Source organism: Ambystoma mexicanum, chromosome 1q (assembly GCF_040938575.1).
Source record: "Ambystoma mexicanum isolate Mex_15411 chromosome 1q, UKY_AmexF1_1, whole genome shotgun sequence".
NCBI classification, from domain to species: Eukaryota; Metazoa; Chordata; class Amphibia; order Caudata; family Ambystomatidae; genus Ambystoma; species Ambystoma mexicanum.
In genome coordinates this window covers 1,114,323,533-1,114,345,757 of record NC_090922.1, presented here as the reverse complement: position 1 = coordinate 1,114,345,757, position 22,225 = coordinate 1,114,323,533, and the positions used below count along the sequence as shown (strand labels likewise).

General features: G+C 46.7%; 1 protein-coding gene and 1 long non-coding RNA gene across 4 annotated transcripts in view; one reads left to right on the top strand and one right to left on the bottom strand.

Moving 5' to 3' along the window:
* Nucleotides 1–22,225, bottom strand: part of WDR47 (WD repeat domain 47) — a 1,275,124-nt gene that overhangs the window by 1,177,687 nt on the left and 75,212 nt on the right. Inside the window, exon 1 of one of the 2 annotated variants that reach the window (XM_069641845.1) lies at nt 14,579–14,690. The exons of the other annotated variant lie outside the window; for it this stretch is intronic. Coding sequence (XP_069497946.1) covers nt 14,579–14,686 — 108 coding nt within the window. The 5' untranslated portion in view covers nt 14,687–14,690. Of the gene's footprint in view, nt 1–14,578; nt 14,691–22,225 lie in introns of those variants that run through there. 2 annotated transcript variants of the gene reach the window in all.
* LOC138542592 (uncharacterized) overlaps nt 14,785–22,225 on the top strand; it is a 60,132-nt gene continuing 52,691 nt past the window's right edge. The window contains exon 1 of one of the 2 annotated variants that reach the window (XR_011290519.1): nt 14,785–14,845. This is a non-coding gene — a long non-coding RNA (uncharacterized lncRNA). The remainder of the gene's footprint in view (nt 14,846–22,225) is intronic. The other variant, XR_011290521.1, reaches the window with a different exon arrangement.

Genomic DNA, 22,225 nt, shown 5'->3' with positions numbered 1-22,225 from the left:
CACCCTTTCCACCCTCTGCCTTGCATAGTTGTGCAAAGAGCACCTCAATGTGCACAACTATGAAGCACACATTTAAATGTCCTTTGTGCACGGTTCACCACCTTTTTGGCAAAAGTGAAGTGAATGAGCATCCCATCAGTTGCACCAAACAGGTTTTGAAAATCGTGGCACAATGGTTTATACCTACTGATCACTTCATTACGTTGTACGTTCATTTCAGCGAGTGTGGTTCGAGGTGAATTAGGAATGGGAAAGGACACACGAGAAGGAAAGCGTACATGGGGTTTTTACTGTTTCTGCAGTAATTAACCCCAACTTTGCTTATGAGCAGGTATTATGTTAAATACCATTGGCTCCAGAGTAGATACTTTGACTGGAATGGTTAGCCCCAGAGTACGTACTGTGCAGAGCAGGTATTGTGTCTGTAGTTATAAGCAGTGCTTTAAGTGGTGTAAGAAATTGGGGGGCCCTTCAATTGGGGCAGGGGTGCTTGCCTGATGGGCATGGCCTAAGAAAGAACGTGTAAAATTGTACAGGGGAGGTCTGACCTACCTAACTAAGTATATATCACAACACCATCTGCTTGGTACAACCAAAGTGTGTGATTCTGGGCAAAACATTTAATTGCACTGTGTCTTATCTGCTGCTCTGTAAGTGATTCCGATTCACTTCATAGCTATTAATATATCATGCATTATAAAAAATAACTATAGAGTTGAGTTGTGGGATGGGGGGCACCGGCTGAGCCCCACTTCTTGAAGACTTCTGGGGTTTGGCCCCAGTCCACCTAAAGCTCTGCCCTGCACCTGGCACCATGTCTGTGTGTGTCCTCGTGACTACACAGCAGCACTGTGTGTCTCCCAGGCTCTGGCTCTAGGTCTGACTCGCGTGTTCTCTTAGTCAATCACATTATTTGTCTGTCTTTCGCGCTCGCTTTCTCTCTCTCCATCCCTTACGTTTCGTCATCCGTCTCAAAACCCCTCTCCTTCCCCGTTTGCCTCAATCGTTTGCCTAATCGTATACGCTTCCATGATCTGTTTGTGTTCACTGATTCCTTGTGGTATTTACAAAATAGTTCCTATAGGTGTATTTTATTTTTTCTTGTGGGTATTCTCTCTATGCGATTAAAATATCTGTATGTGAATGTTACATTAAAGTTGCATGTATCTGTATCTGCTGCTGTGTGAGTGTTTCTTGTGTGCCCGTGTCTGTGATCTGAGAGTCCAACATAAAGTGAAACTCACACACACTGCAGGGATAGCCCACCTATGCTAAAACTCCCCCAAAAAAGGGCATCCTAACCTGTGCCAGGCAGATCCAGGCTGCACCATTAAGTGCTCCTCCGCTCCCTGACAGGCAGCAGCAGAGGGCTCGGCCAGATCTGCAGTTTGTCCTTGGGTCCAAAATGGCGACAAAGCCATGCACGCAGAGGTCCGTGGCAATAAGCAAGGATGGGGAGAAGTTTCAAGCGCCACGAAGGCCCGGAAGCTAAGGGAAGGACAAAAGGAGTTATTAGCACCTTTTGCCAGAGTTGGAGTTTTGCGAAGCTTCAAAGGAAGGTGCCCCAGCAGGGCTGTTTTGGGACGGGGAGGGAAGCCAAGTTTCGGGCATCCCGACACCCGGAGACTAAAGAGCAGAACCGTAGGCAATTTTGTGGGAATCAAAGGTGTAATGTCGCGGGTAGGCCTAGGAGCGTGGATGTCGCAGCAAGAATCACACGGACGCATCCTACTTTATTCCCTTCCAACTTATTCTGCCCCTTCCCCCGCCCCGTCACTTCTCTTCCCAACAACCGCCTCCCGCTCCCATGGCAACGTCAGCGTGACACCCCCCATCCCCATTTTAAACAGTTACCAGACTCTTCACAACGGGTGTCGGGCTGGTGGACCGCTCAAGTCCATTTCCCCGATCCATCGGCGAGGATTGTTCCGAGCCCTCTGCGGACGTGCACTGAAGTTCACAGGAGGCTGCACACCACCCTCACTCTCCACCTGAGATTCTTGATCAGAGTCCTCAGTGTCCCTGTGGTCTCCTTGATACGGGTCATCCGATTCATAGTCCGGGGGAGCGTGCACCCGCCCACTTAGGCGCCTCGATCCCATAGCTGCAACTCCCTTGAAGTGGGAGGAGTTCTGAGTGACTTCCGCTTCTCCTACCTGATCTCATAGCAAGCACGACTAACCCTGACCCAAATACGCTAGTAGAGACATTTAACAATACCATGTCCAAAGCCTTGGATGCTACTGCTCCTATCAAATAACGCAAAAGTAAACGAAAAGCCCATCTTAACTCATGGTTTATCCCCCACCTCAAAGAATTACGAACCCAAAAACGCAAACTGAAAGCTATTTGGAGGCACACACCTTCAGTTGAGAATAAAACTCTTCTCAACAACCTTGCTAAACAATACAAGAAGGAAATAATCCAAACCAAAAAAGACACATTCAATGAGAGAATCAGCAAAGCGAATTCTAATTCGAAAGAACTCTTTTCCATCCTTCGGGAAATGGAAAATCCGATCGATCCCATAGATAATGTTCCCAAGGACAAACAATGGTGCACTAGCATCTAAAATGCCCTAACGAACAAAATTATAACTCTCCAATCCAAAATTGCTAAGAAAAAAGCATCCTTGAGCGCTACTGCAACCCAGACCACCCAACTGTCTGATACACCTAGAATAGCTACCCAAATCAATCGCGAACCATTCAGATTTACCAACATATCCATATTGGAAACTGAAAAGGTGATATCCTCCCTGAAACCCACCAATTGCCAAGGAGACAGCTGCCCTGCCCAAGTCATCAAGGATGCAGCCAGAGACTTAGCACCCTTTATAGCTAAGCTAATTAACGCATCATTTAGAACTAACACGGTACCCACCAACCTTAAAGAATCCTGGGTACTACCCCTCCTAAAAAAACAGTCCCTTGACCCAGCCATCCCCACCAATTACAGGCCCATCACCACGGTACCATTCCTCCTCAAAATTATTCACTGAGTAGCCTACCTCCAGATACAAAACTATCTAGAGACAAACCAATTACTAGGATCACGCCAATCTGGATTCAGACCACTACACGGCACTGAAACGGCCCTAATTGACCTCAAGACTCAAATCGACGAGCTGAAGGATAAAGGCAACACAGCTATGCTCCTCCTCCTTGACTTATCGGCGTCCTTTGACTTGGTGGACCATGCAGTGTTATGCAACCACCTAGCGTCTGCCGTCTACTTCTCAAGTGAAGCCATAGCCTGGGTACAATCCTTCCTTGCTAACCGGACGATGAGAGTGTTCTCCCCTTTAGCCCCCGCGGACCCAATACATATCACCTGTGGCGTCCTACAAGGTTCTTGTGTCTCCCCCACAATGTACAATATCTTCACCAAGCCCCTCTTCCACAAACTTGACAGACTGGGGATAACATACACTAACTATGCGGACGATACGCAGATCCTCATACCACTTTCTGGCAACTTTGCCGAATACACAGCTCTGGTAAACAAGATTTATCTCCTCATTCAGGCATGGATGGCCTCCCACGGCCTCTGCCTGAATGACGACAAAACTGAGATACTGATCCTGGGTTCCGATGCCAACCTCTGCCCTAACTACCGTGACTTCAACATAGATGGCAATATAATCAAAGTGGCAACCGAGGTAAAGACTCTAGGTTTCCACCTGGATGCCACACTATCTCTCAAAAAACAAACCAATGCCCTTGCATCCTCCACGGCTTACACTTGCAAATTAATCAGGGCCTGCAGATCTTACCTCTCCGAAACCAACTGTATCAAGCTAGCCAACGCCCTAGTAATGTCTAAATTAGACTATTGTAACGCCCTCTACTCGGGCGCCAGCAAAACTACTGTAAACAAACTGCAAACACTACAAAACAATGCCCGTAGAGCAGCTCTGGACATACCCCGCAGAGCACACATCTCCAACACTTGGAAAGATCACCACTGGCTAAAAATCAGCGATAGAGTCCTCCTCAAAACATTATCCCTTACTCACAAAGGACTGAACAACGCTGCACCACCATACATTTCGGCTAGACTAACCAGAAAATCTTTTACTTACCACACTAGAGCATCTAACCACCTCTTACTCAAAATTCCCAAATTTAAACTAAAAAAAAACGGGTGGAGCCAGTTTCCCTGTGAAAGCTGCCTGCGCATGAAACGCCCTTCCCTCTGCATTGAGAGCTAATCTAGCATACGCGAGCTTTAGACGCCACTTGAAAAACTGGCTCTGGTCGAATGACAACTAACCACTAATTCTCCTTCCCTGGACCTACCACTGACTAACCACTGTGAATAACTGATATGATATTCCTGATCCCTGATCCGACTCCTTCGTTGCATAAGAGTGCCTCTCGGCCCGTACCTTCTTACCTGCTTGCTAATCGTTAACAACACTTGTACTATACTTTCTTTATGTATTATTATATGTAACCAAGCTCAAGTATACTTGTAACTGCTGCGCCCGGCTACCCCTGGGTTTGGAGCGCATTATCAAATAATAAACTAAACTAAACTAAACCCTTCCGGACCTCGGGCCTTGACCATGTAGCCTTTCTTTTGCGGACGAGTAGGGGTTCCTCTCGAAACGTGGACGTGTGCTTATGCGTTTGTGGCTGTTTCACTGCTACCACATCTCCCACCTCGATCTGAGGCATTTTTGCCCTTTGGCGGGTGTCTGCGTATGCCTTCATGCAAGCCTTCGCAGCCTCATCCCGCTCCCGCACTTCCTGGTCTAACTGAGGCGGGTGGCTGATCTGGTTGGCTTGCGGAATTTGCGTTTGTATGTTTCGTCCAAACATTAGTTCCGCAGGGGTCTTCCCCGTGGTGCTATGGGGTGTTCCCTGGTAATCTCTCATGAGCCGATTTAGCACTTGTTCATACGGCTGTCCCGTTAGTTTGGCAATCTGTAACAGTCTCTTTAGATTTGCCATGAAGCGTTCTATCATGCCATTTGCTGGGGGCCAGAGGGGAGTTATTTTCCGATGGTGAAACCCCAGCTAGTCTGCGAACTGGGCAAACTAATGCCCGCTGAAAGGGAGGCCATTTTCCGTCTTGAGTACCTTGGGAACCCCGTACGCCGAGAAGATGCGGTCTAGGGCAGGGATGACGTGAGGAACTGCGGTCGACGATATCAAGTGGGTTTCCGGATATCGTGAGTATTCATCCATCACCGCTAAAACGTATTTCCCTCCTTCAATGAGCCCAAAGAAGTCAGCAGCCAGAGCGTCCCATATTCCTTGTGGGAGGTCAGACATGATCAGTGGTTCCGGGTGTAGATTGGGGGGTGATGCGGCTGCACGTGGGACAAGCTTTTAAAGCAGCCTCCACCATGGAGTCCATGTTGGGGAACCAAACTTTCTGTCGAAGCATGCGCTTGGTGGATACGATGCCCCTGTGATTTTCATGGGCCAGCTCGATGATCTTTGTTCTCAGAGCCGACAGGATTACTAGTTTGCAGTGTTTCAGCATGAGATGGTCATCGGAGAGCGCTAGCTCATCCTTCACTTGTATAAGGCGCTCTACATCCGTTTGTATCGGGTCCCCTGCCGCTCTCCACCTTTCCTTTGCCCTCCGCCACATGCCCGATTCGAGTCCCTCGCATACGATCTGGCAGGCTTGGTCATTTTCTGTTTCCCTAGCTATTATCTCGGTATTGACTCCCTCCGGGGTGGTCTGGTGTATAAGGTATCTGAGGTTGTCTGCCACGGTGTCATAATTCTCCCCCCGTCTCACCTGTGATCGGGATCTCCCTTGTTCGGCCGCAGGACTCTTCCTGTGGGTGGTTCGGGTCTTGGATAGGCTCGCCCGAGCCTCGTCAGGTTGCAAAGCGCGTTCAGAGTTCCGGGAAGTTTGTGGTTCCAGGGTGTCCAGGATTAGCGATAAACAAGCAATGTAGGGGGGTGGGGGGAGTCCAGGAACAGGAAAAAAGGCAAGGAAGGAAGGAAGCGGATCAAGGAAGCAAATGTAGAGAGCAAACACACGTCAGGTCACTATCGAAGATAGCGTTGAGACGCGCGGACCCGCAGGGGCGTGACCAATTTATAGTACGTGCTACGACGTGAAAACTAGTGCGTAGCACGGAGCTTGGTACGGCCATGTTGGGAGGAACGAGGAGTACAAGCCCTTCGTGACAATAACCATGAGGTCCAGAAGGGGCAATTTCTCCGGGTCATGACACACGGAGGATTGCGGCGCACACCTCTCCCAGGGCCTGCAGGGTTTTCACCTTTCCCTGGCCGGTGGACTATCTCGAACGCATAGTCTTGTAGTTTCAACCCAGGAACAGCAGGGTTTGGTGATCTGTGATGACTCTAAACGGTTTCCCGTATAGAAACAGATGAAAGTGATCACACGGCCATACCACTACAAGATCTTCCTTCGCGGTTTGAGAGTAAGCTTGCTCGATGGCAGAGAGGCTGCTGCTGGCATATGCGACGATGTGTGTTTGGGAGGGGTCTCTCGGGCTAATATGGCTCCCAAACCTACTGGACTTGCGTCAACTGTAACGCTCACCTGACTCCCACGGAGACGCTGACCAGGTCTGGGCTGCTGCGGCCTCTTCTAAGGTGATGCGCAGGACTCGTAACACCGACTGGGCCGGACCCCCAAACCTTGCCTGGCTGATGCGTAGGAAGATCTTTCTGTAGATGGGGAAAAGGATTTTAATCACCTGCGGAGTGACGAGTCGGACCCCTCCTTTCCCCTTTTACTCTCTCTTCAAACCACCTCTGAACCTTCCTGTTAATTCTCACCTTAAGATTTGAAATGACGAGCTCTCCATCCTGCTTCTGGTGCAGGGGTGCGGTAGAATCCAGTTACTTCACTGGTTATCGGACGGGCATTCAGGTCCAGTTGCTTCACTGGTTTTTTGGATGAATAAGGCGCTTTCGTAAGTATATGACTTATGAAGTCCAAGGGTTGTTCTCCCTTCCTGTTTGGTCTTTATTTTCAATGGACTGCTTTTAGTCTTTTAGCGCAGGTGCTGAGCGAAGATTCCACGTAGAGAAGACAATTCGCTGTGGATAATTCAGGTGAGCTTATGTTGGGGTGGTTTTTCTAATGTCTGTATGTTCACCCACTAATGCGCGTGTTCTTTTTTCCCCATAGGGGCCGGGGCGCGGTACTGCCAAAAGGCGTGCCAAGCCGAGATGAGGAAGGATTCTCCCCCACCAATCTCCAGGTAAGCCTTCGGGCAATCAGTCTTTTCCCAATGTCTTCTCTGGCTCACCTTTTGTTCTTCTCTTTTCCTTCCTAGGTGCTGGAATGCAGCGGAACGTGCGATGGTCGCAGGAGTACGGAATTCCTTGTGGACAGGTGAGTTGAGCGCAGCGCTGCAACGAGCAACGCGAGGAATCCTAAAATAATGTCTTTCCCTTTAGGATCGTCGGCGTGTTGGCTCCGGATCCCATGCAATATCAGGTAATGTCCTTTATTCACCTTCTCGTCCTCTCTTCTTCCTTTTAGGTGTTCCAGAACTGAAGCGGGCGTGGCTGGAGTCAGGATGCAGGAGCAGCCACGGTGAGCGTCCAGCTGCTAGGAGCAGAGCAACGCGAAGCGTGAGCTGCTGACTGGCCTTGGCTTAAATAGCCTCCAAAGAAGTCCCAGGTATGTATCCTTCCCCAACCAGGTATGTATCCTTCCCTGACCACGCCCGAGTGGCAAAATAGTCCTACAGGTAAAGTAGTTCCTTTCAGGCCTCAAAGAGGTCTGGATCTGGCAGCATGGTCTGCATCAGGTAAGTCCACCAAAAGCACTACCTTTAAGAGCCTGGCGCCTACGGCGCCAGGACTGATGTCCAAAATGAGCCTGGAGCCTACGGCGCCTGGACTGTGTCCAAAGGGCCCCTATTTGGGGTTGCTGGACCTTCCCTTGGGTACCTGATGTGTGCTTCCGGGGCTGCCGGTCTTTGTCAGTTGTCTCAGCGGCTCGCTGACGGAGGCGAAGTCTGATGTATTGGTTGCAATAGCTGGCCAGGCCTAGGAAAGAGCGTAATTCTGATACATTTGTTGGGGCCGAGGTTTTGTTTAGCGCTGCCACTTTTTCCGGGTCAGGTGTCATGCCCGTCTCCGAGAAGATGTGTCTGAAGAATTTCAGTGTGATTTTGAAAAACTCACATTTGTCTCGGTTCAGGGTGAGGTTTCCGTCGTTCAGGGCTTTGCAAACCTTCATCAATGTCTCGTCGTGTTTGTTTACATCTGTGCCGAACACCAGCATGTCATCACTGCAATTGAGACAGTTCGGGATGTGTTTGATGACATTATGTACCTCGGCCTGAAATATTTGCGTGGCCGAGGACACCCTAAAGCTCAACCTCTTGTACCTGAATAGGTCCACGTGCGTGAAAAAAGTTGTGATGTTCCTACTTTCGGGACTCAGTACTAGTTGATGATATTCTTTTTGTAGGTCTAGTTTGGAGAATACCTTGGCCCCGTTCAGTAGGTAAATCATATCCATGATGCAGGGAGCCGGATGCCTCTCCCACCTGATGGCTTGATTTGGAATCCTCATGTCCACGCACAGTCGTATGGCTTCTGACCCTTCCTTGGGCACTGGCACTATCGGGGACACCCAGGTGGTAGGACCTGTGGCATGCTCAATGATGTCGTGTTCGAGCAGTTTGTGTAGCTCATCCTCTACTTTCTTCTGGATGTTAACAGGGATCCCTATGTAGGGTTGAGCTATCGGGCGCATTGAGTCATCCACGTGGAGTTTGATCTGTCTATTTTTTAGCTTGCCAATGCCTTTGAATATACGGGGATACAGGTTGTTGACCATCTCAACTGGGTCGATATACTTGTGAACCATATGTTGTACAAGATGTGAATGAGTCCCAGTCGGCGGCGGCTTTGAAGCTCAGAACGCAGCCTCTGTCTTTCTCTGTGGCCAGAACATCTATGGGTATTTTCATCTCATGTCCTTTGTAGTGACAGAGACCATTGAATTGTCCTAGACACTTAAGGGGTGCTTTGGCGCCATAGGCGTATATGCCTACTGTTTCGGGGTGTAGCTTTGGCTTCTGAGGTAGTTTGTTGTATATGTTCGCTGACCACGTTCACCATGGCTCCCGTGTCAATGAGAAATTCAGTCGGTTGCTCATTTAGCTTGATGATCAGGGTGGGGCTATGTGCTGTGGCAGTGGGGTTGCCTAGGGCGTACACGTATGCCCTCTTATTCTGGTCACTCCCCGATGAGCTGGGGTCCGAGTCTGTGGGGATTGTTCTAATAGGTAGCGCACATGGCGCCTTGATCTGTGCTCTGGCCTCGCACACATGACATACCTTCTTCTCTCTCTTTTGCTTGTCCTCCCCAGAGTCTCTTTCACGTGGATCAGGGTTGGGTTGGGTAGGCAGGTTTTGGGTGCTTGCGGACGGGAGGACTAGCAGGTACTGTGTCTGGAATCGGTATTCCAGATCCGATACTGTGTCTAATTATTTGCCCAAGGGCATGTTTTGCATAACTGCCTAACCTCTGGATTTTTCACGGAGACTCAGGAATTTTAACCATTTCTCCGGGAAAGATACTGGAATCGCAGGAACTTTGGTGGGGGACAGCTTTCACTGATCGATTTATTTTTTTGTTATACTTGCAGGACTGCGCCGCCTCGGACTTGCTGCCTGAGTGTGGCTTTGTCTCTGCAGCAATGACTGTAACGCTTCCAGCACATTGGCAAAAAGAATACAGGTGAAGCAAAATCACGCACGTTTATTTTGCTTCACCTTTCATTCTTTTTTGCTGACTTTCAATGGGAACGCGCGCTTCTTTTGCTTTCGTTCTTTTTGCCCAGGTTAGGGTGGTACCCCATTGAACCCCAGCCATCAGGTTTGCAGGCTGGACAACTCACCACTGCAAAACATAACCTGATGAAAAACAACTAAGGTGAAATGTCCAATTTCGGTACTGCAAAATTCAGGGAAAACCTTTGTATTGGTTCTTGGAGTTTACATGTGCACATTTTAACGTGTTGATTTTATGGAAGGCGAATGCCTTTTGTCCTATGCAATGTGGGTGGTTGCGAAAAGGCAATTTAATGAAATGTGCATATTTCAATTTGAACTACAAATTTCTGACGTCACAACACATTACAACATAGTTTTACCTTTTTGACATGTGGGCGGAGTCATGTGAAAATGGGCGGAGTTTTGTGTGACTGTGGGCGGGACATAAATCTCAAGAATTTTGATTTTCAAATGTAGGCAGGTATGATTTATTGTCATATGTAGCTGATGAGCATGTACAGCGTACTGTGTCGTAAGTCATTAGCTCCAGAGCAGGTATTGTGTCTGCACTTATTTGCTCCAGCAAGAGGATGTGATAGGCCTTTACCATTAGCGCTAGAGAAGGTCGTCTCTGCCGATATTCAAGGGGTGTTGTTTCTGTGTCTGCAGCTATTAGAGCTACAGACACCTTGCCTGCAGTTATTATCAACAAAAGGGTAATTAGACCTAGAGAAATTACCGGATCTGCAGCCATTAGCCCGGAGGAATCATTACATTCAGATTAGGCACTGTAACTGGAGACAGTACACGCCTGCAATCCATACCTGCCTAACCTCCGGATTTTTTCCAAAGACTCAGGAATTTTAACCTCGGGTCTCTGGGAAAGATCCTGGAATCTCAGGAATTTTGGTGTTGGACAGCTTTCACTGATTTCTTTTTTTTTTTTAGTAATGCTTGCAGGACTGTGCCGCCTCAGACTCCCTGCCAGAGTGTGGCTTTGTCAAATACAAATAGGTGGTAGGAGAGCACTGCTAATTCAAATCAATGTAAAACTGGGTAATTAATGCCGTGGAGTCGACCACTGGCAACTTCAGTGTTAAGGAGTTCCTAACGTTTCAGGTGCAGACAGGCTGACGTCACAAGACCACTTGGGACACAAAAATGGTTAACTCTTAACCATCTTCAGGGTAGGGGCTTATCTTTAATTGTTACTCTTGGGCAATAGACAATTCTTAACAGGCTTGACCTGTGGAAAATTAGAGAGGTACATTATCTATAAGTAGATACCAACCGGGGCTAAATAAACTGGCTGGAAACCAGGTGGGTTAAGATTCGCAAAAATAAGGGCTTCACATGTGTGAATTGATTTCTCACACAACAATATAACTCAATTTGCGGATTATAATGTAACACTGTATTCAGTGCATGATGTTGTAAATGCCTACGAAAACAGTTTCATCAGATTATTTGAATTGTGGAAATTAATGATTTTTGTTGGAAATGTATTTTGATTTCTTTAATTTTGAAAAAAACAGATGGGCCAATTAAAATGAGCCATATCTCGAGAAATTTGTGCAAACATGGTCTCATTTTTGAGAATTTACTTTATTACAAAATTTTGAAATACGATTTGTTTTAGATATTAACGAAAAATCGCAATAACATGCTTTTGATTAGCTTGTGTTAGGAAGTACACTTTAAATAATTGGACTGTGATCCGATAGGAGTGCATTTGGGCTTACTGCTTAGTAATAAGCTGTTCTGTTTTTTGTGCAAGTGTGGCTTTGTCTCTGCAGCAATGACTGTAATGCTTCCAGCACATTGGCAAAAAGAATGCAGTTGAAGCAAAATATTTCGCGTTTGAAGAAAAAGAATGCAGTTGAAGCAAAATAACGCGCGTTTGAAATTGAAGACGGAAAATGCAGACAAAATGGAGGAGGCACCCCGATAACCGGGGCAGGGGCCTCGCTCCTCTTCCCTCCCCCTCCCTTCTCGAGGCAAGGGGGAGGTGTTAGCCCCAAAGAGCGCCAAAAACGCTTGGAAGCCCGCGATGGGCAACAATAGAAGGGGGTGGGGGCAAGCCCCATATAAGTGGCGGGTGTCCTATGGGAAAGGACTTGCAGTTTCCAACAGCAGGACGCCCGCCATCAGGAAGAGGAGTTCGTTTTTTGTTCATGTTACGGTGACCAGGAGGGTTAGTGTTGTCCCAGAGAAGGAAGGGGTCTGGTATTGGGAGTTCCAGAGATTCCGGAGAAGGTGTTGCCCAGTTCCGGGGAGAAGGAGACTTTGACAGTGCAGCTTGAACAAAGAAAGTGGTAAACAGCTGGGCACGGAGGGGTTGCGGTTCGTGCAGCTTAATTCCACGGGGGCGGACGTGGGAAATTAAGGAGGCGGGCAGGCAGGACGGCATCGGCAGTCGGTTACTGCTATACTCCCCATGGATCTGGGGTGGGGGTGATGTTGCATATAAGGAACGCTGTTCTTTTAAATGAAGGACGTTAAAATTATGTTTGAATATGTGGCTTGCATCTCTCATATGCGGTTCCATGAGAATTAAGAAGCGGCACAGAGACGAGGATCAAGGCAATCAGTAAGACAAAGTTGATTTAAAGGTAGAAATGTTGGCTGTAAGTTTAAACGGTAGGCAGATGCATTTAGCGAGCGTCACGGGCAGCAATGCATTTAGGTTCCCGTTGGGTGTTCAGATGTACGCCACGCAGTCGTGGGTAATTATTTTCAAATTGATTGCATTCCAAAATATCTAAGTAAGTTCAAGGAAACTAAGGAGAACGGATCGGTTATACAAAGTTGATTTAAAGGTAGAAATGTTAGAGACGTGGGCAGTGGCTATGACATTGTACCACGTGACGCTCGGTTTGTGGTAGTAATAATAATGGCTTTATATAGTGCCTCGTGCTAGTTTGGCTTATATGGAACGGGTAATCCCTTTGGGGTAAAGGTTTCAGCAAAGTGACAGAAAATACAATTGTATGCAGTAACTCAGCCTCGGTTTGGGCCAGAGGCAGTAGAATTGAAATATAAGCATGGTTTTCACCTACCAAATTCGGAGGTGTAGCCAAGAGGTGAATTGGGGCTTTCGTCTTTTGACGGGTAGACTACACTTAAATGCAGATTGACAGTGCTACAAGGTCTTTGTAGCGTCTTAGAGGGCGAGTGTGAATGGGACAAGGGAGACTGCTACGCCTTTTTGGATTCCCTCTCCATTGAGGTGGCAGGAAGGGAGTGGGGGTCGGAGCCAGCCTCTTACTGGCCCTCATGGCCCTAGGCGGGGGATCAATATGATAAAAGGACGTGCTAAGCTATGCAGGCCACCCGGTGCCCACTGGCTGACATCAATGTGAGGGGCGAGTACGGTTGAACTTTAAGGATGGAGGCGCCGCGGGAGGCTCTCACACAGCAAGTCGGGGGTGCGGATGCCGGGAGGGTTAGAGTTTGGAGTGTGCTTTATGGTCTTGATTTGTGGGACCTAGACTGCCATTGGTGCGGGGAGATGTTTGGAGTTAGAGGACACTTGCGCGAGGAAATGCACGTCGGAGATCTCTATTGATAAATCCACGGATCTGTGCAGCTGGTGTTTTAATGAAGCAAGTCCCCAGTTAGTCGTTGTGGAAATCATAATACAGGTCGGAAATAGACTGTTACGTGGTACGCTATAACGTTTTGAAGCAGGTTTTGGACACTGAGCAGTCGTCACACCTTCGGAGCTATTTTCACTATTTATTTGCTGTGTTATTTTGTGTGAAAATAAATCTGCAGCATTTTTATGCCAAAAAGAAAACATGTCTCATTCTGCACCTTACTGGAGGGAGAAAAAGTGGGGGAAAGGCAAATGAGCATGGGTAATGTAATGCGGCTTAAACAAATGGACAAATGGCCAGGTTATATTTTGCTTCACCTTTCATTCTTTTTTGTCGGGTTTCCAATGCGAACACGCGTTCCTTTTGCTTTCGTTCTTTTTGCCCAGGTTAGGGTGGATTCAGCCCCATTGAACCACAGCCATCAGGTTTGCAGGCTGGACAACTCACCACTGCAATAAATAACCTGATGAAAAACAACTAAGGTGAAATGTCCAATTTCGGTACCTCAAAATTCAGGGAAAACCTTTGTATTGGTTCTTGGAGATTAAATGTGCACATTTTAACGTGTTGATTTTATGGAAGGCGAATGCAATTTGGTTGTGAAAAGGCAATTTAATGAAATATGCATATTTCAATTTGAACTGCACATTTCTGACATCACGTTACAACAGAGTTTACCTTTTTGACATGTGGGCGGAGTCATGTAAAAATGGGCGGAGTTTTGTGTGACTGTGGGCGGGGCATAAATCTCAGGAATTTTGATTTTCAAATGTAGGCAGGTATGCTGCAATCATTAGCCAGCGCAGGTGTATGTATATATATATATATATATATATATATATATATATATATATATATATATAGTCACTTACAACAGGGCCCGGTTTGCACAGCAGTTACTGCGTCTGCGAGTATTCCCGAGCCTGAACTCTAACATAAATGAGCTTCGGAGCAACTACTCTGTCTACGATACCAACAACAATAGGCTGCCCTTTGTAATTTCAAAACCAGATGTTTAGAAAGTCACGTACTTAGAATGTTTAATTTCAACATGTGAGAAGTACAATAAAACGAATTACAGCTTCAACTGCAGCCTCTCACTTCAGTTCAACGTGCATTTCCAGAGGTTGCAAAAGGGATCCTCTTACCAATATAACAACAAGGGGGTAAGAACGTCTAAGTTAACGGATACATGCATATAAAATTCACTCCAAGAGCTGGATCGCATGCACTCACCTGATGATGCCTAAAATCAGGACATTCGCGTTTTGTAAAGGGAAGCCTTATGCTGCTTTCATTATCAATCACACATTTAAAGTCCCTACCAGACCCACCCCATAGCATTGTGTGTTTGTTTAAAAGTTTGCCGACACTTTCTGAAATGCCTTTACAGCGTCATGGCGTATTTTACGCATTTCTGTTAGTTGTCATGACAGTTTCACGTGACTAGGACGTCTACGTGCTTAAGATGAGAATCATGGTGGAAGGAGTGTTCCATGCTGTGTATGGGCAGTTATTTATCTTTTATTGTGTATTTATAAGGTGCTTATACATCTCGGAAGTGTTTCTAAGCGCCAGGTATATTTAGGTGGCGGTGGGTTTGTTTTTGCTGTTTTGATTGCAGCGACAGAGGATATTTGTGTGTCTTCTTGGCTGGTAGATATTAAACCCATCCACGGCTTCTCCGCCCCCAAACAGAAGTGATTTGTGGCCGTGACCTGTACGCCGAGGGAATTTCAGGGGACATGTTTTTTCCAAATTTGTCTGCCAGTAGCAAGTCGGATTATACGCCAATGTTCTTCACCCTTGTCCATAGCTCTCAACCTTTTTTGTCACCAAGGCGGGTGAAAACGCCCGTTTTTTTTTGTTTGTTGGGCGGGTTGGGAGCCCATTTAAGTGAATGGGCGTATAGGGAGCATGCCAAGTGAGACACCTGCTTGTAAGGAGGGTGACGTTTTTGGTGCAAATTAATCTTATCTCATATTGTATTGATAAACTGAAGCCTACTGTCTCACATGAGGCTAAATAAACAAAACCTAGAAAGTGGAAGCTTATCAGTGCTGAATCGGAAGACTTGAGTCTCTCTGGCTGTTTCCTACATTTCCCTTTGGCTTTCTTTTGTACCCACAGGGTGCTGCGCTGGCTCATTTAGTGAGAGTGTGCCTGTGTGAAGTATTGGGGAGGAATGATAGACCAGGGACAACCCTTTCGTCTTGCAAGCAAGACAACGCAGCACAGGACCGGTTTGAATCGCAATCCCACGCTTTTTTACAAAAGAATAAATATAATTCATTATGCATCAGAGTCTCGCAGCTCCAAGGCGGGTGAAACAAAGGAGCTGGTGGGTGTGTGGATGCTTTTGGCAGGTAACACCTGCCCAAAGCAGCTGAGTTGAGAGCTGTGCCTTATCTGCGCAACTCTGCTCTCGCTGTTAGAACAATAATGATCTCGCCCAGTTGGAAATTAAGCCCCATGTCGATCCCATTTTTTACTACAGCTGCATGCTTGCTTCTTTTTCTGCACTACTGCACAGGCTCCCGTGTGCTTGGATGCCTGCAGGGCTGCAGAGCCCTCCTGCGCCACCGGTGGGGGGAAAGACTGCAGCGATGACCCGGGGCTCTGGATGAAGAGCGGGAGAGGGAAGGGGGTGGGCTACAACAGCATGCAGTTCCCATTGCATGATTTCTGTAACTTTTATTGATGGGGACATCATTTCACCAAAATGCCAGGTGTAGCGCAAGTGACATCACACAACCCTTGACCCCTTATGACATCACAGGAAGTTATGGAATTTGACCCTACCCTAAGTGACATTACAGGAAGTGATGGCAAACGACCTTCAGATTTTTTGGATGCATCTAGCACCCGTGTTTCCAGGTGCTCTTATTTCAGCCAGCTAAAAGAACCAAGGGACAGAGGGAGGCATGATTTGTCCACGATTACACATTTCAAGAATGCCATTTTCTAGATTTGACGTGGGTTGTATATGTAAAACATGCATGCAGTATTTCTAACAGGATAGCCGAAATCTGTAACGCAGGCTACAACTAGTGTATGAAACATCTATAGATCAATGGACACAGAAGTGTTAACTGTGGCGTTGCTGTGTTAAGCCAAAAAAGCACTGACCTGTGAAGGCGTGCGCTGCTGTTTAGCCAGGAGAAAAATGCTGCACGAGCAGGGCCTGAAAATTAAATCATTGACCAGGATTTAGTATCAACAAAATTCCCTGGTTATAGATGTAAATTTGATTCAGCTACCACTACGATAGAAGAAACCTATTAGATGGGACTGCATGCACAGAGGGGAGTGCACCTGATAATGTTATCTTTGCTGGAGTATAATACCTGGGGAAAGGTTCTTTCAATATACCCAAGACCCTCCTGTGTAGTTTTTATTATCTAAGCGTAATACTGGGTGCCAGAGGACTTAGAAAAATGAATTAAAAAAACATTTTTAAAAAAACATTTAATGTAATATTGTTGCACACACAAATTCATAGCACCACACAGTTATTTAAAATTGAAAACACCCACGAGTTGCTTCTCACCCGGGGACTCGCTGGCAGACATCAAGGTGCGCACTGCACACCTTTGTCAGACAAAGTGGTGCCCAATGACGTAGCACAAAATTTGGCAGCTCCCCTGCGAGCCATGCTGTGGCCCTACTCGTGTGCGCAATTTCCATGATGTCTATGCCGCTGCAGGGGCATGCACTATTGCAAGTGAAAGATGTAAATATGTTTTTCAATCAAAGCTTAAATCTTTAACGTAACATATAGAAAGAAGGGGGTGGTGCCTGGTCCACAAATATACCAGCCACAATTGGAGGCTGCACAGTTGTTTTTTGGAGGGTGTACATATTTGCCACAAGTATGTGATTGTGACTGAGCATTGCGAGGGAACACGAACTAACGGAATTGGGTTGGGGGCGGGGGAATTTGTCTTCCTCCCCATAGTAAATGTTTTATAATGGGTTGAAATGGTGCATTACACAGCACACTTTCTGAGAAAATGTGGGTAAAAGGCCAACAATCTGTTTTGTAGGGTAAATCGAGCAAAAAAGTAGAATAGATAAACATGCACAGGGCATTTCCCAATGCGTTATCATGCCGGTCCCTGCAATATATGCCAGTATAAAAAACATTTGTATATGGGCTGTGCCCATACATTTCCATGCTTGCTCCACCAACATATGCTAGTATTCCCATATAAGACCATACTTATGTTCTCTTTAAGACATTTTTCAATAGCATCATTACTGGCACTGGGCACAAAACTGGCTCTGCCAATACATGCCAGTACTCCTATGTAACTACATACTCCCGTTGGTTTGGCCATTAAGAGTGACATGTCACGTTAGGAAAACCTGTCCAAACTGATTCCAGTGTAAGCCAGTGTAGAACCATGTTATGACCGGCTCTTGGTCATAGGGTTCACTCCAAGGGACACTCAGGATACACAGGCCAGGTACGCATAGTGGTTACTTTATTAAGGTCCTTCTGTTACAAGAATCAGATGTCATCATAGTTATTAGGAGATAAAGAGGAAAGGGACAGGAGCCCACTGGCTCCCACCACCCAGGCTCACATAATCTAACTGCCTGGGTTAGAACCCATTCAACCCCAAACATTCTAATCTCACACTCCAGACTCACAGCCTACATTCTGATGGTGACATCAATCCTGGCTCAGCACACATGCAAGTATAAGAGCCAACCCTAACACCTCCTTTCCTACAACAAACAAACACACCTCAAAGACACACTTAGAGAAAGCAACCCTAACACCTCCTCCTCTTGCATAAAGAGCAACACACACTTTCACAACAGCAAGACACACCTCACTCTCAGCAGAGTTCCGCTAACCCCAGAGATTGAACAAACAGGCGTAACTAACATCCTATGACAGTCCCAGCCGCCACAACTAACATTCCCAACCAATCAAAACATCACAAATCGCCTTCCGTTCCCGCCTGCCACAAAGGAACCTCGAACTGCCACTTTCGAGCACTAACCGCCCACCTCGGCAAACAAACCACAACACTACCAAGACCAACCAAACACAAAGCTCCTTCCGTTCCTCTCTGCCACAAAGGAACCTCGGACTGCCACTTCCGAGTACTAACTCCCAAAACCGGGAAAAACCAGGTACTGTCATAACTGCGCAAGATACTTACTAACAACCCAACAATCTACCTGGGTCACCAAGAAACCACAGTCACAACTCATGCCGCTGTCAAATCCATTCCAAAATTCAAGCAACACAGACACACCTAATCACCAGTCACTCACCTCATCACACCAATAAAGAAACGCAACCAGCTGTCACTAAACAACCACCACCAGCATAACGCTACAAATGTTGGCCAGACAAATGAGCCCTTCAAAACCAAATAAACACCCCAAAGTGAACACAGCTGCAGATGAAACGTTGCCAGGCTTCTGAAATTAATCAAGAGCGGACTCGAGAACAATTCCAAAAGTCACCTAAAGTTAAAAGAAAACACTAAATGCAATGTAACTTGCATCTCCAGAATTCCAAGCAATCCCTGGACCTTAACAACTCCAGGGTCACCAAAAACATCAAAGCTTCACACAGCTTCAAGTAAACTCCGCAGAGCTAGACACCTTCAAAAACAACATAGAAGCTTCACACAGCTTCAGGCACTAGTCCCCTGCTAGATGCCTCTGGACTGCTCCGCAGAGCCACAATCCAAAACAACATAAAAGCTTCACTAGGTTTCATGTGAACTCCTCAGAGCCACCAATCATCACAAAAACACAGCTTTGCAAAGCTTATGGTACTAGTCTCCTACTAGGTACCTCTGGACCCCTCAGAGTCACTAACCAATTAATCAAACTTCCAACTAGGTTCTATACTAGCCTACCACTAGTAACATCACTAACCCCCCAGGGCCTCAAAACACCAAACACCTCCAACTCCGCAGAGTCCCCTGACCAACCCTGGTCATGTACATCAATTAAAACATATTCCAAAAAACAATAAAAAAGATTTCAAAACCCAACACTGGTCATGCACCAACACTAAAACATTCACATACTGCTACAACACACACACAAACACAGGATGTTCAAAATACAGACAACCCCGGCATAGAATGTTAACTGCTAAGGAGCGCTGCAGTCACTCTGGCAGTCATCATGGGTTGCACATCCATACACGCACAAACAGAACATCACGCCTACAATGCCTCAAAAATGGTTATAGTAAGCATTGCAATGACATATCAATAATCACATTATAAATTGCAGATCTCATTTCCTAAAAGTCCATGTTGCCAAAGCATGGGCAACTCTAAATGCTGAAATGACTCAAAGATTGTGGTAACCATTAATTACCAACATCACTCTTATTGTGCTTTAAGATCACAAATCTCACACCACACACACACAAGCAAAACATAGTGTTAGGATGATCAGAACATTGAAACATAGCACATCCAAGTCACATTTTCTAAAAGTCCATGTCGCCATTAAACAGGCAACCTAATATGCTAAAATGCCTCAAAACGTTATACTAAGCATAATAGGATCAACACCCTTTGATTGTCCACCTCAATCAACCTCATATGTGCCACTCACACACAACCCTTGTCACAACACAAATGTGGAAACCGACTTTAAATGAGACCTAAACGTCCATGTTGCCAACTGGGGCCAACTCTAAAACCAACCTGCAATGCCTCAAAATGGTTACATCTAAAATAAAATGCATCTCCTATTCTCAGTGCAACATCATTCTCACTAATACTTCTCATGTTAATTCACTACTAATGCACAACAGTACTCTTCAGTCACTACTTGCCACATCGTTGCTCAATCCATTATGACATTTTACTTTTAAATGAAACTCCAAAATTTCTTCTGCAAGCATAAACTAAACATCCCCAAAAACTACTATCATACCCAAACCCAAACAGTAACCATTTTCTCATTGCGTGGTCCCCACCTCAGACCAAATCAGCATAGCGTCTATTCTCATTAAAACCTTTAGCCTCCAGGTGCATAAAAGGCACAATTACGCTTACTTGGCATGGAAATTACACTTCCCCTTTTTAAATAATGCTGGCATAGTCACTCAGGAAATGGTGGCACACTTGGGCAGCCTCATGCAACCCTGCCAATGTCTCCTCATGTACCAGGGGGCCTGCTCCTGGCAGACTCCAACAGGCCATCCCTGCCCCAGGCTCCATGGGGCAGGATGCTTCTGACACCCCTGGGTGGCCGTCTGCAACATCCCTGGGGGCTGACTAAAGCAGTACTTGGTGGCTGACTCAAACAGCCCTGGGTGCTTTCCATTTCTCCAGACTCTTGGACAGCCTCTAATGACTCCTGGCCTCAAACAGGGCACTCTCCCTTCTTCCCAGGGGTCTCCTCTGACAGGCTGTCCCTTCCAGCCCTGGGTGCTTTCCATTTCTCCAGACTCTTGGACAGCCTCTAATGACTGCTGGCCTCAAAGAGGGCACTCTACCTTCTTCCCAGGGGTCTCCTCTGACAGGCTGTCCCTTCCAGCCCTGGTGGACTGGCTCAAACAGCCCTGGGTGGTGGGCGCAAACAGTCTATGGGGGGCAGTGGGCTCTCCTTCTCTCCTTTCATTCACTTGTCCTCTTGCCTGCACCCCCCACAGCAGAGTCTCTTCTCCTCTCTCACATGACATCACACAGGTACCTGCATCTCCTTTTGCTTCACTTGGTGTCCACTCCAAGGTCCTCCTTCACCATACCTTGGACCATCCCATCCTCGTCGCCAATTGTTATGACCGGCTCTTGGTCATAGGGTTCACTCCAAGGGACACTCAGGATACACAGGCCAGGTACGCATAGTGGTTACTTTATTAAGGTCCTTCTGTTACAAGAATCAGATGTCATCATAGTTATTAGGAGATAAAGAGGAAAGGGACAGGAGCCCACTGGCTCCCACCACCCAGGCTCACATAATCTAACTGCCTGGGTTAGAACCCATTCAACCCCAAACATTCTAATCTCACACTCCAGACTCACAGCCTACATTCTGATGGTGACATCAATCCTGGCTCAGCACACATGCAAGTATAAGAGCCAACCCTAACAAACCATAAGAATATGTATCTTGCTTGAATCATCATAGATGCTCAGTCAATAAAAAGTCATACTACAGTGAAGAATGTATAGGCCGCTGCACCAAAACATCAGTCTAGCGAGGTAACGCTACGTATCATGCTTGCTTTTTTAAAGATGCAGAGTAATACATGTCATGCCACAGTAAGCAATGGCTAAACCGACTGCACCAACATGCCAGTCTAGCTAGGGAATGGCACACATGAACTTGCTTTTGACCAAAAATACCAGTAAAACATGTAAAGCCAATAAAGGATGCAGCAAAAATGATCCAGTGATCCCGCCTCCCAGGGCTCTATATATATATATATATATCTATCTATCCCCATATCCCCTCCCCCTGGTGTGGGGGGTCCACTACACCAGGAGCACCAGTTTCTTTTTTTTTTTGTCATGTAAAAGAGGTTTTTTTCTAAGTTGGGACTGCAAGGTAGTTGTCCCGATCTTGTTTCTCCTCCAACCCTCTCTCCTCACCTGATTCAAGGTCCTCGAAGTGTAGCTGTTGGTGGGTCAGGTAATCCTTTTACCTTTTGTGTGTGGAATGCCTGCCTCGGGAGGAAGCCACAGTGACTGCTAGTAAACAGCAGTCCTGGGGCCCCTTTCCCGTGGTCAGGCCGTATAGAAGAGAAAAGGCCTTTGCAGGCTGAAAAAACCCTTCTGGCGAGTCGTAGAGCTGAGACAGTGCCTGCAGTAGGTGTTGCTCCTGGAGCATTGAGTAGATAGAATTCCTGGATATTGGTGTGCCGGAAGAAGTAGGCTGTAGCTG